This window comes from Coenobita brevimanus, chromosome 36, assembly GCF_032717465.1.
Source record: "Coenobita brevimanus isolate Jiangsu-jjx chromosome 36, ASM3271746v2, whole genome shotgun sequence".
Lineage (NCBI taxonomy): Eukaryota > Metazoa > Arthropoda > Malacostraca > Decapoda > Coenobitidae > Coenobita > Coenobita brevimanus.
Genome location: NC_136989.1, coordinates 5,342,860 through 5,357,859, shown reverse-complemented (window position 1 = coordinate 5,357,859; position 15,000 = coordinate 5,342,860). Strand labels below are relative to the sequence as shown.

The 15,000-nt window shown below is 47.3% G+C and overlaps 1 protein-coding gene and 1 long non-coding RNA gene across 2 annotated transcripts in view; one reads left to right on the top strand and one right to left on the bottom strand.

Annotated features, from left to right (window-relative positions):
• Positions 1 to 1,700, top strand: part of LOC145396340 (AP-4 complex subunit epsilon-1-like) — an 11,853-nt gene extending 10,153 nt beyond the window's left edge. The window contains exons 9-10 of the mRNA XM_080269740.1: positions 1 to 540; positions 1,142 to 1,700. The exon at positions 1 to 540 is cut by the window's left edge and continues 112 nt beyond it. Of these exons, the coding sequence (XP_080125866.1) occupies positions 1 to 540; positions 1,142 to 1,436 (835 nt within the window). The 3' untranslated portion in view covers positions 1,437 to 1,700. The remainder of the gene's footprint in view (positions 541 to 1,141) is intronic.
• Positions 1,701 to 5,756: 4,056 nt separating this feature from the next.
• LOC145396291 (uncharacterized) lies at positions 5,757 to 12,717 on the bottom strand. The gene is made up of 3 exons (XR_013896762.1): positions 12,583 to 12,717; positions 9,172 to 9,346; positions 5,757 to 5,866 (listed from the first exon to the last, which is right to left on the bottom strand). It is a non-coding gene; the product is annotated as an uncharacterized LOC145396291 (long non-coding RNA).
• Positions 12,718 to 15,000: the final 2,283 nt, after the last annotated feature.

Here is a 15,000-nt window from a genome sequence, read left to right as displayed (position 1 = left end):
CATCCTCAACCTCCACTATCTCTCCGACCCCAAGCAAGTCTCCAAGTACTTCACCGACTCGTTACTGGAGAAACTACACCTTGTCGACCTCAAACTGTGTGATCTCTCGGTATTCCAGTGCCTTAACAACATCGGATTAAACGACCCCAGTGTTTGTGCGGAGATTGTGGCGCTACTCCAGCCGTACCGCAGTGGATGTGAGGACCTAACCGTGCGGCAACATGCTAACGAGGTGATTAGGTGGTTAGGCAATCCGGAGTTGAGTAGGAGGGTGTTACTGAGACAGGAGGCAATTATGACAAAGCAGCTGCCGGTGGACCTTACGCTTAGCTTCCTGGACGAGTTTGTGGTGCGTAGCCTTGAAGGAGGAGGCCTACCCTTCAAGCCACTTGGTGTGTCGTCCAGTGGGAGCTTCGGCCACAGCGGAGGGAGCGATCGGGGCGAGATGCTGGCCAGTGTGGGGTCGGACGATGCTCACTCGTCCACTCCCTCCACCGGCATCACTAGCGCCACCAGTCTGAACAGCTGTACACTTACCAGGTCTGTATCTATCTGTCTGTCTGTCTATCTATCTGTCTGTCTGTCTGTCTATCTATCTGTCTGTCTATCTATCTATCTATCTATCTATCTGTCAGTCCATCAATGTATTTATCTGTCTGTCTGTCTGTCTATTTATCTATCTGTCTATCCATCCATCTATCTATTGCCAGACACCTAAATCCCATAAGGGGTGGCCACAAACTGATCGCCTCCATGTCACCCTGTCCCGTGCCATATCAATGCCCTGCTCCCAGCTCACACACACCCTCTCTCATATACCTCTCCACTCCATCCCTTCATCTCATCCTTGGCCTCCCCCTCCCTCTCCCTCCCTTCACCTCACTTACATACACTCTCCTCATCAGTCTCTCACTCTCCATCCCCCCAGCTCACACCCCCCTCTCTCATATACCTCTCCACTCCATCCCTCCTCCTCCCTCTTCCCCCTCCACCTCACTCACATGCACTCTTCTCATCAGTCTCTAGCTGTCCATCCTCTCCATTCTCTCCAGCTCATCCTTGGCCTCCCCCTCCCTCTCCACCTCACTCACATACACTCTCCATGTCAGTCTCTCATATACAACCCCCTATCAATTTCCAGAAGTGCAATGACTAGTAGTAAACGAGTGTGGAGCGCAAAGGGTCGAACGAGGCAGAAGTCTGAGGGGGAGGACAGTTTGAGCCGACCCCAATTTGACTCCGGTTGTGAAGCTGACGGCCTGCACAGGACGCTGATGAGAGACGAAGACGATGACGAGGTGACGGAGGGCAGCGTCGAACTGGCGGATGAGGCGCAGGAAGACGACAAGGCTAAAGAGACAGAGCCGGCCAGTGACCCGAGATCCCAGCTGACCCAGGCCCTGTTGGCGGGGTTAGGGATGACCCGGGGGAAGTAAGAGAGAGGCGGGAGGCGTTAGAGATAGAGAAAATGGGAGAGAAGTGAGAGAGAAGAGGTTAAGAGGCAGAAAAACACAGAGACAGAAAGTGGAAGAGGCAGGAGGTGTTAAAGGTAGAGAGAATGAGAGAGAGGAGAGAAAAATGGAAGAGAGGCAGGAGGTGTTAAAGATAGAGAAAGTAGGAGAGAGGAGAGAGAGAAAGAAATGGAAGAGAGGCAGGAGGTGTTAAAAATAGAGAAAGTAGGAGAGAGAGAGAGAAAGAAATGGAAGAGAGGTAGGATGTGTTAAAGATAGAGAAAATTGGGGAGAGGTGAGAGAGAGAAGAGACAGAAGTAAATGGAAGAGTTGGAATGTGTTTGATGGCCCCCACAGGAACAAGCTTACCTGTGGTCAATGGGTCTGCTCACCAGGGAGACTCGGAACAGCAACAGTGTGTGGCAAAAACATGAAGCCGGTGGACAGCTGAGAGTTGCAAATATTACGTTGTTTTTCCCTTACTGTGAATGATGTAGTATTTATAGTGTGTGTGGGTGTGTGGGTGTGGGTGTGTGTCTGTCTGTCTGTGTGTAAAAATGTAATAAATAACTCAGCTTTACCTGTGTGTATGTATGTGTGTGTGGTGTGTGTGGGTGTGTGTGTAAAAAATAAATATATAACTCAGCTTTACCTGTGTATGTATGTGTTTGTGTGTGTGTGTGTGTGTGTGTGTGTATGTGTGTGTGTGTGTGTGTGTAAAAATGTAATAAATAACTAAGCTTTACCTGTGTGTGTGTGTGTGTATGTGTGTTTCGTTTCGTTTCGTTTTTAAAGGCTCCAACATGCTTGCATGTGTCGGCCTTGGTCACCTAATGGCGGCTCTCCACGCTGCACGATCCATTGCAGCCTCCCTGTTCAGTCCCTTAACCCTGAGGTCACACTTAATGACCTCGTCCCATGTCTTTCTCGGTCTACCCCTCATAACCCCACCCCCAATATTAACACTTCTCACCTTCCTCACCCAATTATCATCCCCCATCCTCTCCACATGTCCAAACCATCTCAGTCTACCCCTCCTCATCACAACACCAATACACTCCAGTCCCATCCTTCCTCCCAAACCATCTCAGTCTACCCCATCTCATCACAACACCAATACACTCCAGTCCCATCCTTCCTCCCAAACCATCTCAGTCTACCCCTCCTCATCACAACACCAATACACTACAGTCCCATCCTTCCTCCCAAACCATCTCAGTCTACCCCTCCTCATCACAACACCAATACACTCCAGTCCCATCCTTCCTCCCAAACCATCTCAGTCTACCCCTCCTCATCACAACACCAATACACTCCAGTCCCATCCTTCCTCCCAAACCATCTCAGTCTACCCCTCCTCATCACAACACCAATACACTCCAGTCCCATCCTTCCTCCCAGACCATCTCAGTCTACCCCTCCTCATCACAACACCAATACACTCCAGTCCCATCCTTCCTCTCAACTCTTCCATTGTAAACCCAGCCCCTCCAGGCCTTGGACGTAGGGACGCACTGCACATCCACCTAATCATTGTCATTTCTGTACGTCTGAGCCTGTGAATATCTTCCTCCTTCACTGCCCAGGTCTCACTGCCATACAGCATTACACTCCTAACACATGCTGCATACAAAGACCCCTTAGCACGTAGGGAGAGTCCTCTCAATGTCAGGAGAGGCAACAGCTCCCTGAACTTCTTCCAACCACTCCTCACTCCAGCCACAGAGCTGCTCCAGCCCCACCTCCAGCACACAACATGTCTCCCAAATAACAAAACTCTTCCACACACTCAAGAGACTCACCAGCAAGATCAATCCTTTCACGCCTGACAATCTCCACCTGCTCTCCCTGACACACCACACACGTGAAATCAGCATAATCCCACAGTCTACCTCTAATACCACTACATCTCTTATGCACCCACTTATCACAAACACTGCATAATCCCACAGTCTATCTCTAATACCACTACATCTCTTATGCACCCACTTATCACAAACACTGCATAATCCCACAGTCTACCTCTAATACCACTACATCTCTTATGCACCCACTTATCACAAACACTGCATAATCCCGCAGTCTGCCTCTAATACCATTACATCTCTTATGCACCCACTTATCACAAACACTGCATAATCCCACAGTCTACCTCTAATACCACTACATCTCTTATGCACCCATTTATCACACACACCGCACAAGATGGAATTACTTCCCACGCCCTTGTGGCAAACCACACATGGCCACTCTCTTTGACAGTACCACCACCAGCCCTAGACACCATCACTTGTGTTTTATCTGCATTTACTCTTAAGCCCTTGTGCCCCAAACATCTCTCCACTTCCTAAATCTTTCCTCCACCTCCCAAACCATCTCTCCACTTCCTAAATCTTTCCTCCATCCCCCATACCATCTCTCCACTTGCTAAATCTTTCCTCCACCTCCCAAACCATCTCTCCACTTCCTAAACCTTTCCTCCGCCTCCCTTTCGTTCTCCGCAATCAAAGCCAAATCATCAGCATACAACAACTCCCACGGCTGTCTGTTTCTAAAGTCACGTGAAAGGGCTTCAAGTACCATGATAAACAACATGGGACTCAAGACTGACCCCTGAGGCACACCAACATTCACAGAAAACTCATCACTCAAATCTCCATTCACTCTCACCTGGGTGTGAGCATGTACACCTACCCACATACATACATATCCACCCACACATGTACATATCTACCCACATACACACATATCCACCCACACACATACATATCCACCCACACACATACATATCCACCCACATACACACATATCCACCCACATACACACATATCCACCCACATACATGGCCATAACCACCGTAACCAGCCACTCCTCCAAGCCAAGCTTTCTCATTGCCCACTTCACCACCTCTCTAGGGACTCTGTCAAAAAAAATAAATATATAACTCAGCTTTACCTGTGTATGTGCTGTATGTGTTTGTGTGCGTGTGTGTATATGTAAAAATGTAATAAATAACTAAGCTTTACCTGTGGATATGCTGTGTGTGTGTGTGTGTGTGTGTGTGTACAAAATAAAACAGCTTTACCTGTGTGTGTGTGTGTAATAAAACAACCCTGTATTGATCCTCAGTGTGTAATGTAATGTAATGTAATGTACTTCACTGCCATATTTAGTACAGTACTCTAATGTAATGTTAATACCTCTGATGTACTTAGAGCATAAAGAGTAATGTAATGTGCTTCTATTTGGCAGTCCTTGTTAGTACAGTACACACCCTTAGTACTGTGCTTCTGTCTGTCTATCTATTGCCAGACGCCTCTCCCGTAAGGGGTGGCCACAAACAAATCACCTCCATGTTGCCCTGTCCCCTGCCATTTCACTGCCCTGCTCCCAGCTCACACCCCCCTCTCTCATATACCTCTCCACTCCATCCTTCCATCTCATCCTTGGCCTCCCCCTCCCTCTCCCCCCCTCCACCACTCACATACACTCTCCTTGTTAGTCTCTCCATTCTTCCATCTCATCCTCAGTCTCCCCCTCCCTCACCCACATACACTCCTCGTCAGTCTCTCACTCTCCATCCTCTCCACATGGCCAAACCACCTCAGTGTATTTCTCCTAACACTTCCTATCACATCCACATCCACACAACGCTCCTTCACTTCACATATATAAATACATCTCATCCTTGGCCTCCCCCTCCTTCTCCCCCCCTCACAAGAAGATGCTAAGGTGTATTGAACAGAATAAGTCAGTTAGGGAAAGGTGTTAGGAAGTATTAACAGCCACCCCAGTCAGGTAAATACACAGGTTCTTAATATCATTGGTCATGGAAGCTCCCTAACACCTCTTCCTTAGTGATTTATTTTTGGATATGGCTGGTTAATATCACTTTATATGTTAGGGAGAGGGAGGGGAAGGCCAAGGATGAGATGGCTTACACCCCCCTCTCTCATATACCTCTCCACTCCATCCCTCCATCTCATCCTTGGCCTCCCCCTCCCTCTCCCCCCCCTTCACCTCACACACACACACTCTCCTAGTTAGTCTTGCACCCCCCCCCCCGGCTCACACATCCCTCTCTCATATACCTCTCCACTCCATCCCTCCATCTCATCCTCGACCTCCACCTCACTCACATACCCAGCACACTCTCCTAGTTAGTCACACTCTCCATCCCCGAACATACACCCCTCTCCCATACACCTCTCCACTCCATCCCTCCATCTCATCCTCGGCCTTCCCCTCCCTCTGGAGTAAAATCCTTCTAATTTATTTCTAAAACAGGAGAAAATAAAAACTCTCTATGGAAATGTCTTTATTATTTTCAATGGCTTTTTACATATACACATTTTTGTACACGAAAATTTGACTTATTAAACAAACTCCAATATGTCGTGGATGGCGAACTGCATCTGGAAGGAAAAAAGAACTGTTATTATCCTATCTATCTGTCTATCTATCTATCTATTGCCAGACGCCTTAATCCCATGCAGGGTGGCCACAAACAAATTGTCTCCATGTCGCCCTGTCCCCCCCGCCATTTCACTGCCCTGCTCCCAGCTCACACCCCCCTCTCTCATATACCTCTCCACCCCATCCCTCCATCTCATCCTTGGCCTCCCCCTCCCTCCATTTCACTCATACACTCTCCTCATTAGTCTCTCACTCTTCATCCTCTCCACATCATCCTAACCCTAATTACACACACACACACACACACACACACACACACACACACACACACATGAAACCATACATATGTAGGTTTGTAGGGCATGTGGCAAGAGTGTGTGTCCAGCTCAGTGAAGATGGCCGCCCCTGCCCTGCACAGTCCCGGGTCACCTGCCAAAAAGTACTAGACAGGTGGTTACCACCTGTCTAGTACTTGGCACTACCATGGCGGTGATGTGGTGGCTGGCCTTGCACAACACTCTCAGGCAGGGAACTCACATTTACAAAGTAGTCAAAGGCCAGACCAACACTACTACCCATACATATCTCGTGTATAAACAGTGCATCCTCTTCGTGGTGCGCCTCCTCCATTTCCCCTGTGTCTTAAGGTGGTGTCACGCTGGGATGAAAGTGGTGAATATGCGAGCCAGTTTTGTGACCTGCTAGCCAAACTGATGCATGGTGAGTGAGACTTCGCTTGTGAGGCAAAATCTATCTAGCTATCTATCTATTGCCAGACGCCATAATCCGGTAAGGGGTGGCCATTTGTCTATCTATCTATCTATTGCCAGACGCCATAATCCGGTAAGGGGTGGCCATTTGACTTTGAGTTAGTTGTTTTACGGGGAGGGGCACTAACCCTCCACCAACCCACTTGTTGACACGTATGGTTTGGTTATATGGTTACCACCCAGCGTATAACAATTTCCGCTCACAGCTTGTGGGTGGATTAGAACCCAAGTGAGTCTGTGTTAATCTTGTACCAGGTGGGGAAACTTTAGCTAAAATTGTTCAGTAAACGCAATTTATTCTTGTGGTCTATATTAACTTTTTATTGTGATAGGAAGTGTTATGAGGAACACACTGAGGTGGTTTGGCCATGTGGAGAGGATGGAGGGTGAGACTGACAAGGAGAGTGTGAAGGAGCGTTGTGGTGTAGATGTGGATGTGATAGGAAGCGTTATGAGGAACACACTGAGGTGGTTTGGCCATGTGGAGAGGATGGAGTGAGAGACTGACAAGGAGAGTGTGAAGGAGCGTTGTGGTGTGGATGTGGATGTGATAGGAAGCGTTATGAGGAACACACTGAGGTGGTTTGGCCATGTGGAGAGGATGGAGTGAGAGACTGACAAGGAGAGTGTGAAGGAGCGTTGTGGTGTAGATGTGGATGTGATAGGAAGCGTTATGAGGAACACACTGAGGTGGTTTGGCCATGTGGAGAGGATGGAGTGAGAGACTGACAAGGAGAGTGTGAAGGAGCGTTGTGGTGTAGATGTGGATGTGATAGGAAGCGTTATGAGGAACACACTGAGGTGGTTTGGCCATGTGGAGAGGATGGAGTGAGAGACTGACAAGGAGAGTGTGAAGGAGTGTTGTGGTGTAGATGTGGATGTGATAGGAAGCGTTATGAGGAACACACTGAGGTGGTTTGGCCATGTGGAGAGGATGGAGTGAGAGACTGACAAGGAGAGTGTGAAGGAGCGTTGTGGTGTAGATGTGGATGTGATAGGAAGCGTTATGAGGAACACACTGAGGTGGTTTGGCCATGTGGAGAGGATGGAGGGTGAAAGACTGATGAGGAGAGTGTATGTGAGTGAGGTGGAGGGGGGAAGAGGGAGGGGGAGGCCGAGGATGAGATGGAGGGATGTAGTGGAGAGGATGGAGGGTGAAAGACTGACAAAGAGAGTGTATGTGAGTGAGGTGGAGGGGGGGAGAGAGAGGGGGAGGCCAAGGATGAGATGGAGGGATGGGGTGGAGAGGTATATGAGAGAGAGGGGTGTGAGCTGGGAGCAGGGCAGTGAAATGGCGGGGGACAGGGCAACTTGGAGGCGATTTGTTTGTGGCCACCCCAAACGGGATTGAGGCGTCTGGCAATAGGTAGATAGATAGATTAAATTAACAAGTGGAAATCAGATTGTGACCAGCATTCGATATGGAAGCTGTGGCCAGGCAGACTCTAGTGGACTGTCTTGTGGGTCTGAAGTTGCTGGAGTATGTGAGGTGGTTACAAGAACTGAGGAACAGGGAGGGGGTGTGCCGTGGTGGAGGAAGAGGGAGGGGGTGTGCCGTGGTGGAGGAAGAGGGAGTGGGTGTGCCATGGTGGAGGAAGAGGGAGTGTATGATGCCGCCTTAGCAAACCTTTACATACACTCACTCTAACCAAACACACTTTCCTCTCCTACTTATTCTGTACCTCAAAGCATGTAGTGGCAATCTTCGCAGCTACATCAGGCATCTGTATATTTAACGTGGCGGACTAGGCCTACTTCTAACGAGCTGTTTTCCAGGCAAGATCGGACATACTGTATTCAGGTCATGTTTGGGGATTTCCTATAAAGAATAAAATGGTTAGGTAACTTCTTACTGCCCACTACATAAAATAAATGATAATAATGATAATAATAATATCTATTGCCAGACGCCATAATCCGGTAAGGGGTGGCCGTTTGTCTTTGAGTTTGTTGTTTTATGGGGAGGGGCACTAACCCTCCACCAACCCACTTGTTGACACGTAGGGAACACGATGGTAATAATAATAATAATAATAATAATAATAAAGGGTTGCTACACTGCTTACCTTTTAAAATATACGGGTTGGTTATACGGTTACAATCCAGTGTTGTAAATGGTTTCCTGACTTAAATAATAATAATAATAATAAAAATAATCCACCCATCCATGCATCATCCAATCCTATGTTGCCCCATGAGAAGCATAGGAGCCCGGGATTAGGCAAGTTGGTCCTGACATTTACGATGAATAATAATAATAATAATAAAAGGTCCCACTGCTTACCTTTTGAGTCCTTGCTGAGTAGAAATAGACAGTAGAACACACACACATCTACTCCTCCTCTTCCATAAATAATAATAATAATAATAATAATAATAAAAAAAATAAAAGGTCCCACTGCTTACCTTTTGAGTCCTAGCTGAGTAGAAATAGACAGTAGAACACACACACATCTACTCCTCCTCTTCCATAAATAATAATAATAATAATAATAATAATAATAATAATAATAATAAAAGGTTCCACTGCTTACCTTCTGAGACCATGATGAGTAGAAATAGACAGTAGAACACACACACATCATCTACTCCTCCTCTTCTTTGAACTTAGCGTTGTAGAAGGGAATGAATTGATTGATTAACTTCCAGTCCGTGATGTACAATCCCAATGCAGCCGCACCCGCACCAAACAACCCCAGTGAAGGCATCCTGGAATGGGGTCGGTTAATGGTTGGTCTATCTATCTATTGCCAGACGCCTTAATCCCATAAGGGGTGGCCCACAAACAAATCGCCTCCATGTCGCCCTGTCCCCTGCCATTTCACTGCCCTGCTCCCAGCTCACACCCCCCTCTCTCTCATATACCTCTCCACTCCATCCCTCCATCTCATCCTTGGCCTCCCCCTCCCTCTCCCCCCTTCCACCTCACTCACATACTCTCTCCTCGTCAGTCTCTCTCTCCATCCCTCCATCTCATCCTTGCCCTCCCCCTCCCTCTCCCCCCCTCCACCTCACTCACATACACTCTCCTCATCTGTCTCTCACTCTCCATCCTCTCCACTCCATCCCTCCATCTTATCCTTGGCCTTCCCCTCCCTCTCCCCCCCTCCACCTCACTCACATACACTCTCCTTGTCAGTCTCTATATGTTTATCTATCTCTTCCTGACAATCTATTTTTCCGATTATTTCTACGCTGGTAAATAAACGTTTTTTTGTTAAATCAGTTTCATGGTGTTTTTTTTGCTGTTTTACTGCGTTAGTTGATTTGTTAAACGTAATGGTGGTGATGATGATGGTGGTGGTGATGATGATGATGAACAGGAGGAGGGTGGTGGTGGTGGTGGTGGTGGTGGTGGTGATGGTGGTGGTGATGATGATGATGAACAGGAGGGTGGTGGTGGTGGTGGTGGTGGTGGTGGTGATGGTGGTGGTGATGATGATGATAAACAGGAGGAGGGTGGTGGTGGTGGTGATGATGATGATGAACAGGAGGGTGGTGGTGGTGGTGGTGGTGGTGGTGGTGGTGGTGGTGATGAACAGGAGGAGGGTGGTGGTGGTGGTGGTGGTGGTGGTGATGATGATGATGAACAGAAGGAGGGTGGTGGTGGTGGTGGTGGTGGTCGTGGTGGTGGTGATGATAATGGTGATGATGATGATGATAATGAATGGCAGAAGGATGGTGATGATGATGATGATGATGGTGATGGTAGTGATGATGATGATGATGATGTCCTACCCTAAATCCATAAATAAACCAAAATAATATCTATTTTATCTAATAATTTAATCTAACCCACCCTTTTATTATATTACATTTGTATAAAGGATGGAGTGAGAGACTAACAAGGAGTGTGTATGTTAGTGAGGTGGAAAGGGGGAGAGGGAGGGGGAGGGCAAGGATGAGATGGAGGGATGGAGAGTGAGAGACTGATGAGGAGAGTGTATGTGACTGATGTGGAGGGGGGAGAGGGAGGGGGAGGCCAAGGATGAGATGGAGGGATGGGGTGGAGAGGTATATGAGAGAGGGGGGTGTAAGCTGGGAGCAGGGCTGTGAAATGGCAGGGGACAGGGTGACATGGAGGCAATTTGTTTGTGGCCACCCTTTACTGGATTCAGGCATCTGGCAATAGATAAATAGATAGATATAGATTTTACCAATTACTATAGATACTCTCTATGTGGCTCTCAAACTGCAATATATGAACTAACAAGCTTTTTTACTTATAACTTCAAAATTAGGCTATTCACCAACTTCTCAAAATTCTATCTATCTATCTATAGCCCAACGCCCTAATCCCGCAAAGGGTGGCCGCAGACAAAACGCCTCCAAGTCGCTCTGTCACCCACCATTTGACTACCCTCCCCCCAACTCACCCCCCCCTCCCTCATATACCTCTCAACTCCCTCCCTCCACCTCATCCTCGGTCTACCCCTCCCTCTCCCTCCCTCCACCTCATCCTCGGTCTACCCCTCCCTCTCCCTCCCTCCACCTCACCTACATACACCATCTTAGTCAGTCTTTCATTCTCCATTCCCTCATATACCTCTCAACTCCATCCCTCCACCTCATCCTCGGTCTACCCCTCCCTCTCCCTCCCTCCACCTCACCTACATACACCCTCTTAGTCAGTCTTTCATTCTCCATTCCCTCATATACCTCTCAACTCCATCCCTCCACCTCATCCTCGGTCTACCGCTCCCTCTCCCTCCCTCCACCTCACCTACATACACCCTCTTAGTCAGTCTTTCATTCTCCATTCTCTCATATACCTCTCAACTCCATCCCTCCACGTCATCCTTGGTCTACCACTCCCTCCACCTCACCTACATACACCCTCTTAGTCAGTCTTTCATTCTCCATTCTCTCCACATGTCCAAACCACCTCAGTGTATTTCTCAAAATTAACCATGGAAATATGGGTTATGCTACATCACAAGAAAAAACACAACTATAAACTATAAGGATGGAAGCACCCCTAATTCTTCACTACATCCTTAATAATTTCCACTATATATATCCTACGTAACAACCTACAACCTCCATTTCTCAAAAAATAATTCCACTAATTTCTACTTAATAATTTTCATGAAGGGAGTGTATGTGAGTGAGGTGGAGGGGGAAGAGGGAGGGGGAGGCCAAGGATGAGATGTAGGGATGGAGTGGAGAGGTATATGAGAGACTAATGAGGAGAGTGTATGTGAGTGAGGTGGAGAGGGGAAGAGGGAGGGGGTGGCCAAGGATGAGATGGAGGGATGGGGTGGAGAGGTATATGAGAGACTAACGAGGAGAGTGTATGTGAGTGAGGTGGAGAGGGGAAGAGGGAGGGGGAGGCCAAGGATGAGATGGAGGGATGGGGTGGAGAGGTATATGAGAGACTAACGAGGAGAGTGTATGTGAGTGAGGTGGAGGGGGGAGAGGGAGGGGGAGGCCAAGGATGAGATGGAGGGATGGGGTGGAGAGGTATAAGAGAGAGGGGGGTGTGAGTTGGAGCAGGGCAGTGAAATGGCAGGGGACAGGGCGACTTGGAGGCGATTTGTTTGTGGCCACCCCAAACGGGATTGAGGCGTCTGGCAATAGATAGATAGATGGAATTTTCACTATATCCTACTTAACCTACACCGTCACTATTTCTTCCAAAATTGACACACGTACTAAAAGTTTATCAACTTTCCCCTCAAAATCGATACCTATTATTTTTTTTTACTATATTACCGAGTTTTGAAAAGCTCCCTGGTACTGCTGAGGTCAATGGTGGCTGTATCTAACCCCACAAATTCCAAAAATCTCTCCAAATTTGAATTAAATCACCCGTATGGCAAAAATAACATTAATTTACCACCATCAGCTGATCCGGGTCAATGACGAAATCGCAATTACAAATCCTGCCCCTCCATCTCTCACCCTCTACCTCCTCACAGGACGCATATTCCTCCATTTCTTACCAGTGCTGGAGCTGCTGCACTTGCCGTGGCCCGAGTGGAAGCCTCTGCAGGATCTTTGAAATCATTTTGAGGGAATTTTCGATGGCCGGTCAAATAAATATAAGCCAAAGACTGACGACGACTATGGACACAAACTCAACAGGTCGACGGGAATAATTTTTAAAGAAAACATTGGGTACGGCAAATACCTACCTAGTAAAAGACATATTATTCCCCTGATATAATAAAAACTCAAATTTAATATATTGAAAGACGAATTTTGAATAGCAATAGAGGTAATTATTAAATGTTTCTATGGATATTTTTGGCGAACGTCACTTAGTAAAAGATATTATTCCTCTGATATAATAAAAACAAATTCAATATTATGGATGATGAATTTTGAATCGCCATAGAAATAATAATAAAATGCTTCTATGGATATGTTTCTATGTGATAATGGCGAACGTTAACAAACTCTGCCGAACAAGAATTTACGAACGCTTATTGACCCTCCATGTTAAATGAAATCTGCAATATCCCCGCTCTAATTATTCACATAGCATGTTCAGGGACGAGAAAGTACGTGCATGTGCTATATCTAATGTCCTCCATTGGCCTTTGAATTAATAGATGATTTTCCGACAACCATCCGAACATTCCTATAAGCTCGTTCAGGTTCGCCGTGCCCTCGATTGATTAAGATATTTATTGTTGTAATATGTGGCAGGTGGGGGGTGGTTCTCCATCCACTCACTCAATGTAGTGATGCTTTGGGTGTCTGCCCTTTCCTCTCCTCCATCCCTCTCTTCTGTCTTTCCTTCATACACCCAAAAAACCACAGTGTGGCCACACCCACGAATGTCCAATCACCAACTATATATAACAGTATTGGCTGAAGGAGGTGTGTGGCAAGACTCACCACCTTCTTTTGTTGTATCAGCACTCTGTACCTTTTACAACAATAAATATTTCAAGTTAATTCAAGTGCTGAAGATAGGGTGAGTAAATTTAAAAATGTTTACCCTCCATTCCATGCTTCTAGACTCCTGCCATCTTGTTGTTGTAAGCGACCCATAGATGTAAACAAAGAGGGTGGTGACCGCGGGATTCAAATTCTTCGTTACTTCTGCTCTAATTCCGCTGTAAAATACATAACGAAGAGTGAATATGAGCAAGATGAAAATACTGCTGCATTCCCCCAAAATTCTGTCGAAGAACTGATGTTGGTGGAGCTACAGGCAGAAGACGATGACAAAGGTAAGGTGGGTGGAATTTTCAAATTTTTTCGATCGACCCTATCGGATACGTGTATGTGCAGCTACAGAACGTGGTGAATGTTTTTGATTTATCGGATAGAGCCAGGAATCCGGGGGCTTGAATGGTGAGTGAATGGAAGCGTGGCCCATTGACTATCGGATACGTGTAAGTGAAGCTACAGAATGCTTTGCTTTGTAGAAATCCGCTCACTGTGGCGCAGCTAAGGCGGATCTCCGCTGTGAGCAGGCAGCTCTGCTCCGCCGTTGGCTCCACGGTTCACCAGGGAGTTGCTGACGGAGTTGGGATAGCCTGGCGTAGGTGGCTCATCTGGTACTGTTTCCAGCCACTCGTCCAGCTGACGTTTGAAGCAGTCGGTTGTCACTCCTGTCAGCTGTCTGATCGCTTTTGGAACAGAGTTGAAATGACGAGCTCTATTCCTTGCGAAACTATTGTGGGTTATTGTAGCAATTTTCTGGGTGGTGGTTTCTGTTCTGATGTAGCACAGCCGTCCTTTTCTCAGGCAACAGTACTCCAGCTTGGGTAGCGCCTGCCAAATAGTCAGCATACATGACCTTTTCCTGGTCCTGAATGTTCTGAGTTTCCAGCCAGTCAGCTTGGCTCAGAGAAGGTTCCATCTTCACTCAAACTGAGCCTTGCTGGACTCCACTTTTTGTGGTGCCGACATCTGAGAGGTAACACTGGATCGAGACCCTCTGTGTCCTGCCAGTTGGGAAACTGTGCACCATTTCCCGAGGTTTCCTGCCACACCAAGGTCCCTCAGCTTGCTGAGAACTAGGCCGTGATGTCGAAGGCCTTAGCAAAGTCCAGATATATTACGTCGGTCCCTTGGTATTAGCCTTGTCTTCTTTGAAGTACTTTTCACTGGTACATGGGCCTCGCAGATTTCCTGGTATATTCTGGTGAATGAGAGGAGTATGCTTCCAGCACTGGCAGCATCCAGTGTTGCTGTCCAGCCAGTGTGGAGTGCATTCTTTATATCGACCCAGTCTATGCTCTTGTGGTAGAAGTTCAGCTTGCTCCTTCACGAGGGTTTGGGCGACCTGATTAGTTTAGCATTTACAAGGACTGCTGCTGCACACAACTTGTGGCTGGACGTAGTGGTGCTGAAAACTTCACAGCTGTGTATACTGCCATGACTGGTACTCAGGATTGGGTCTA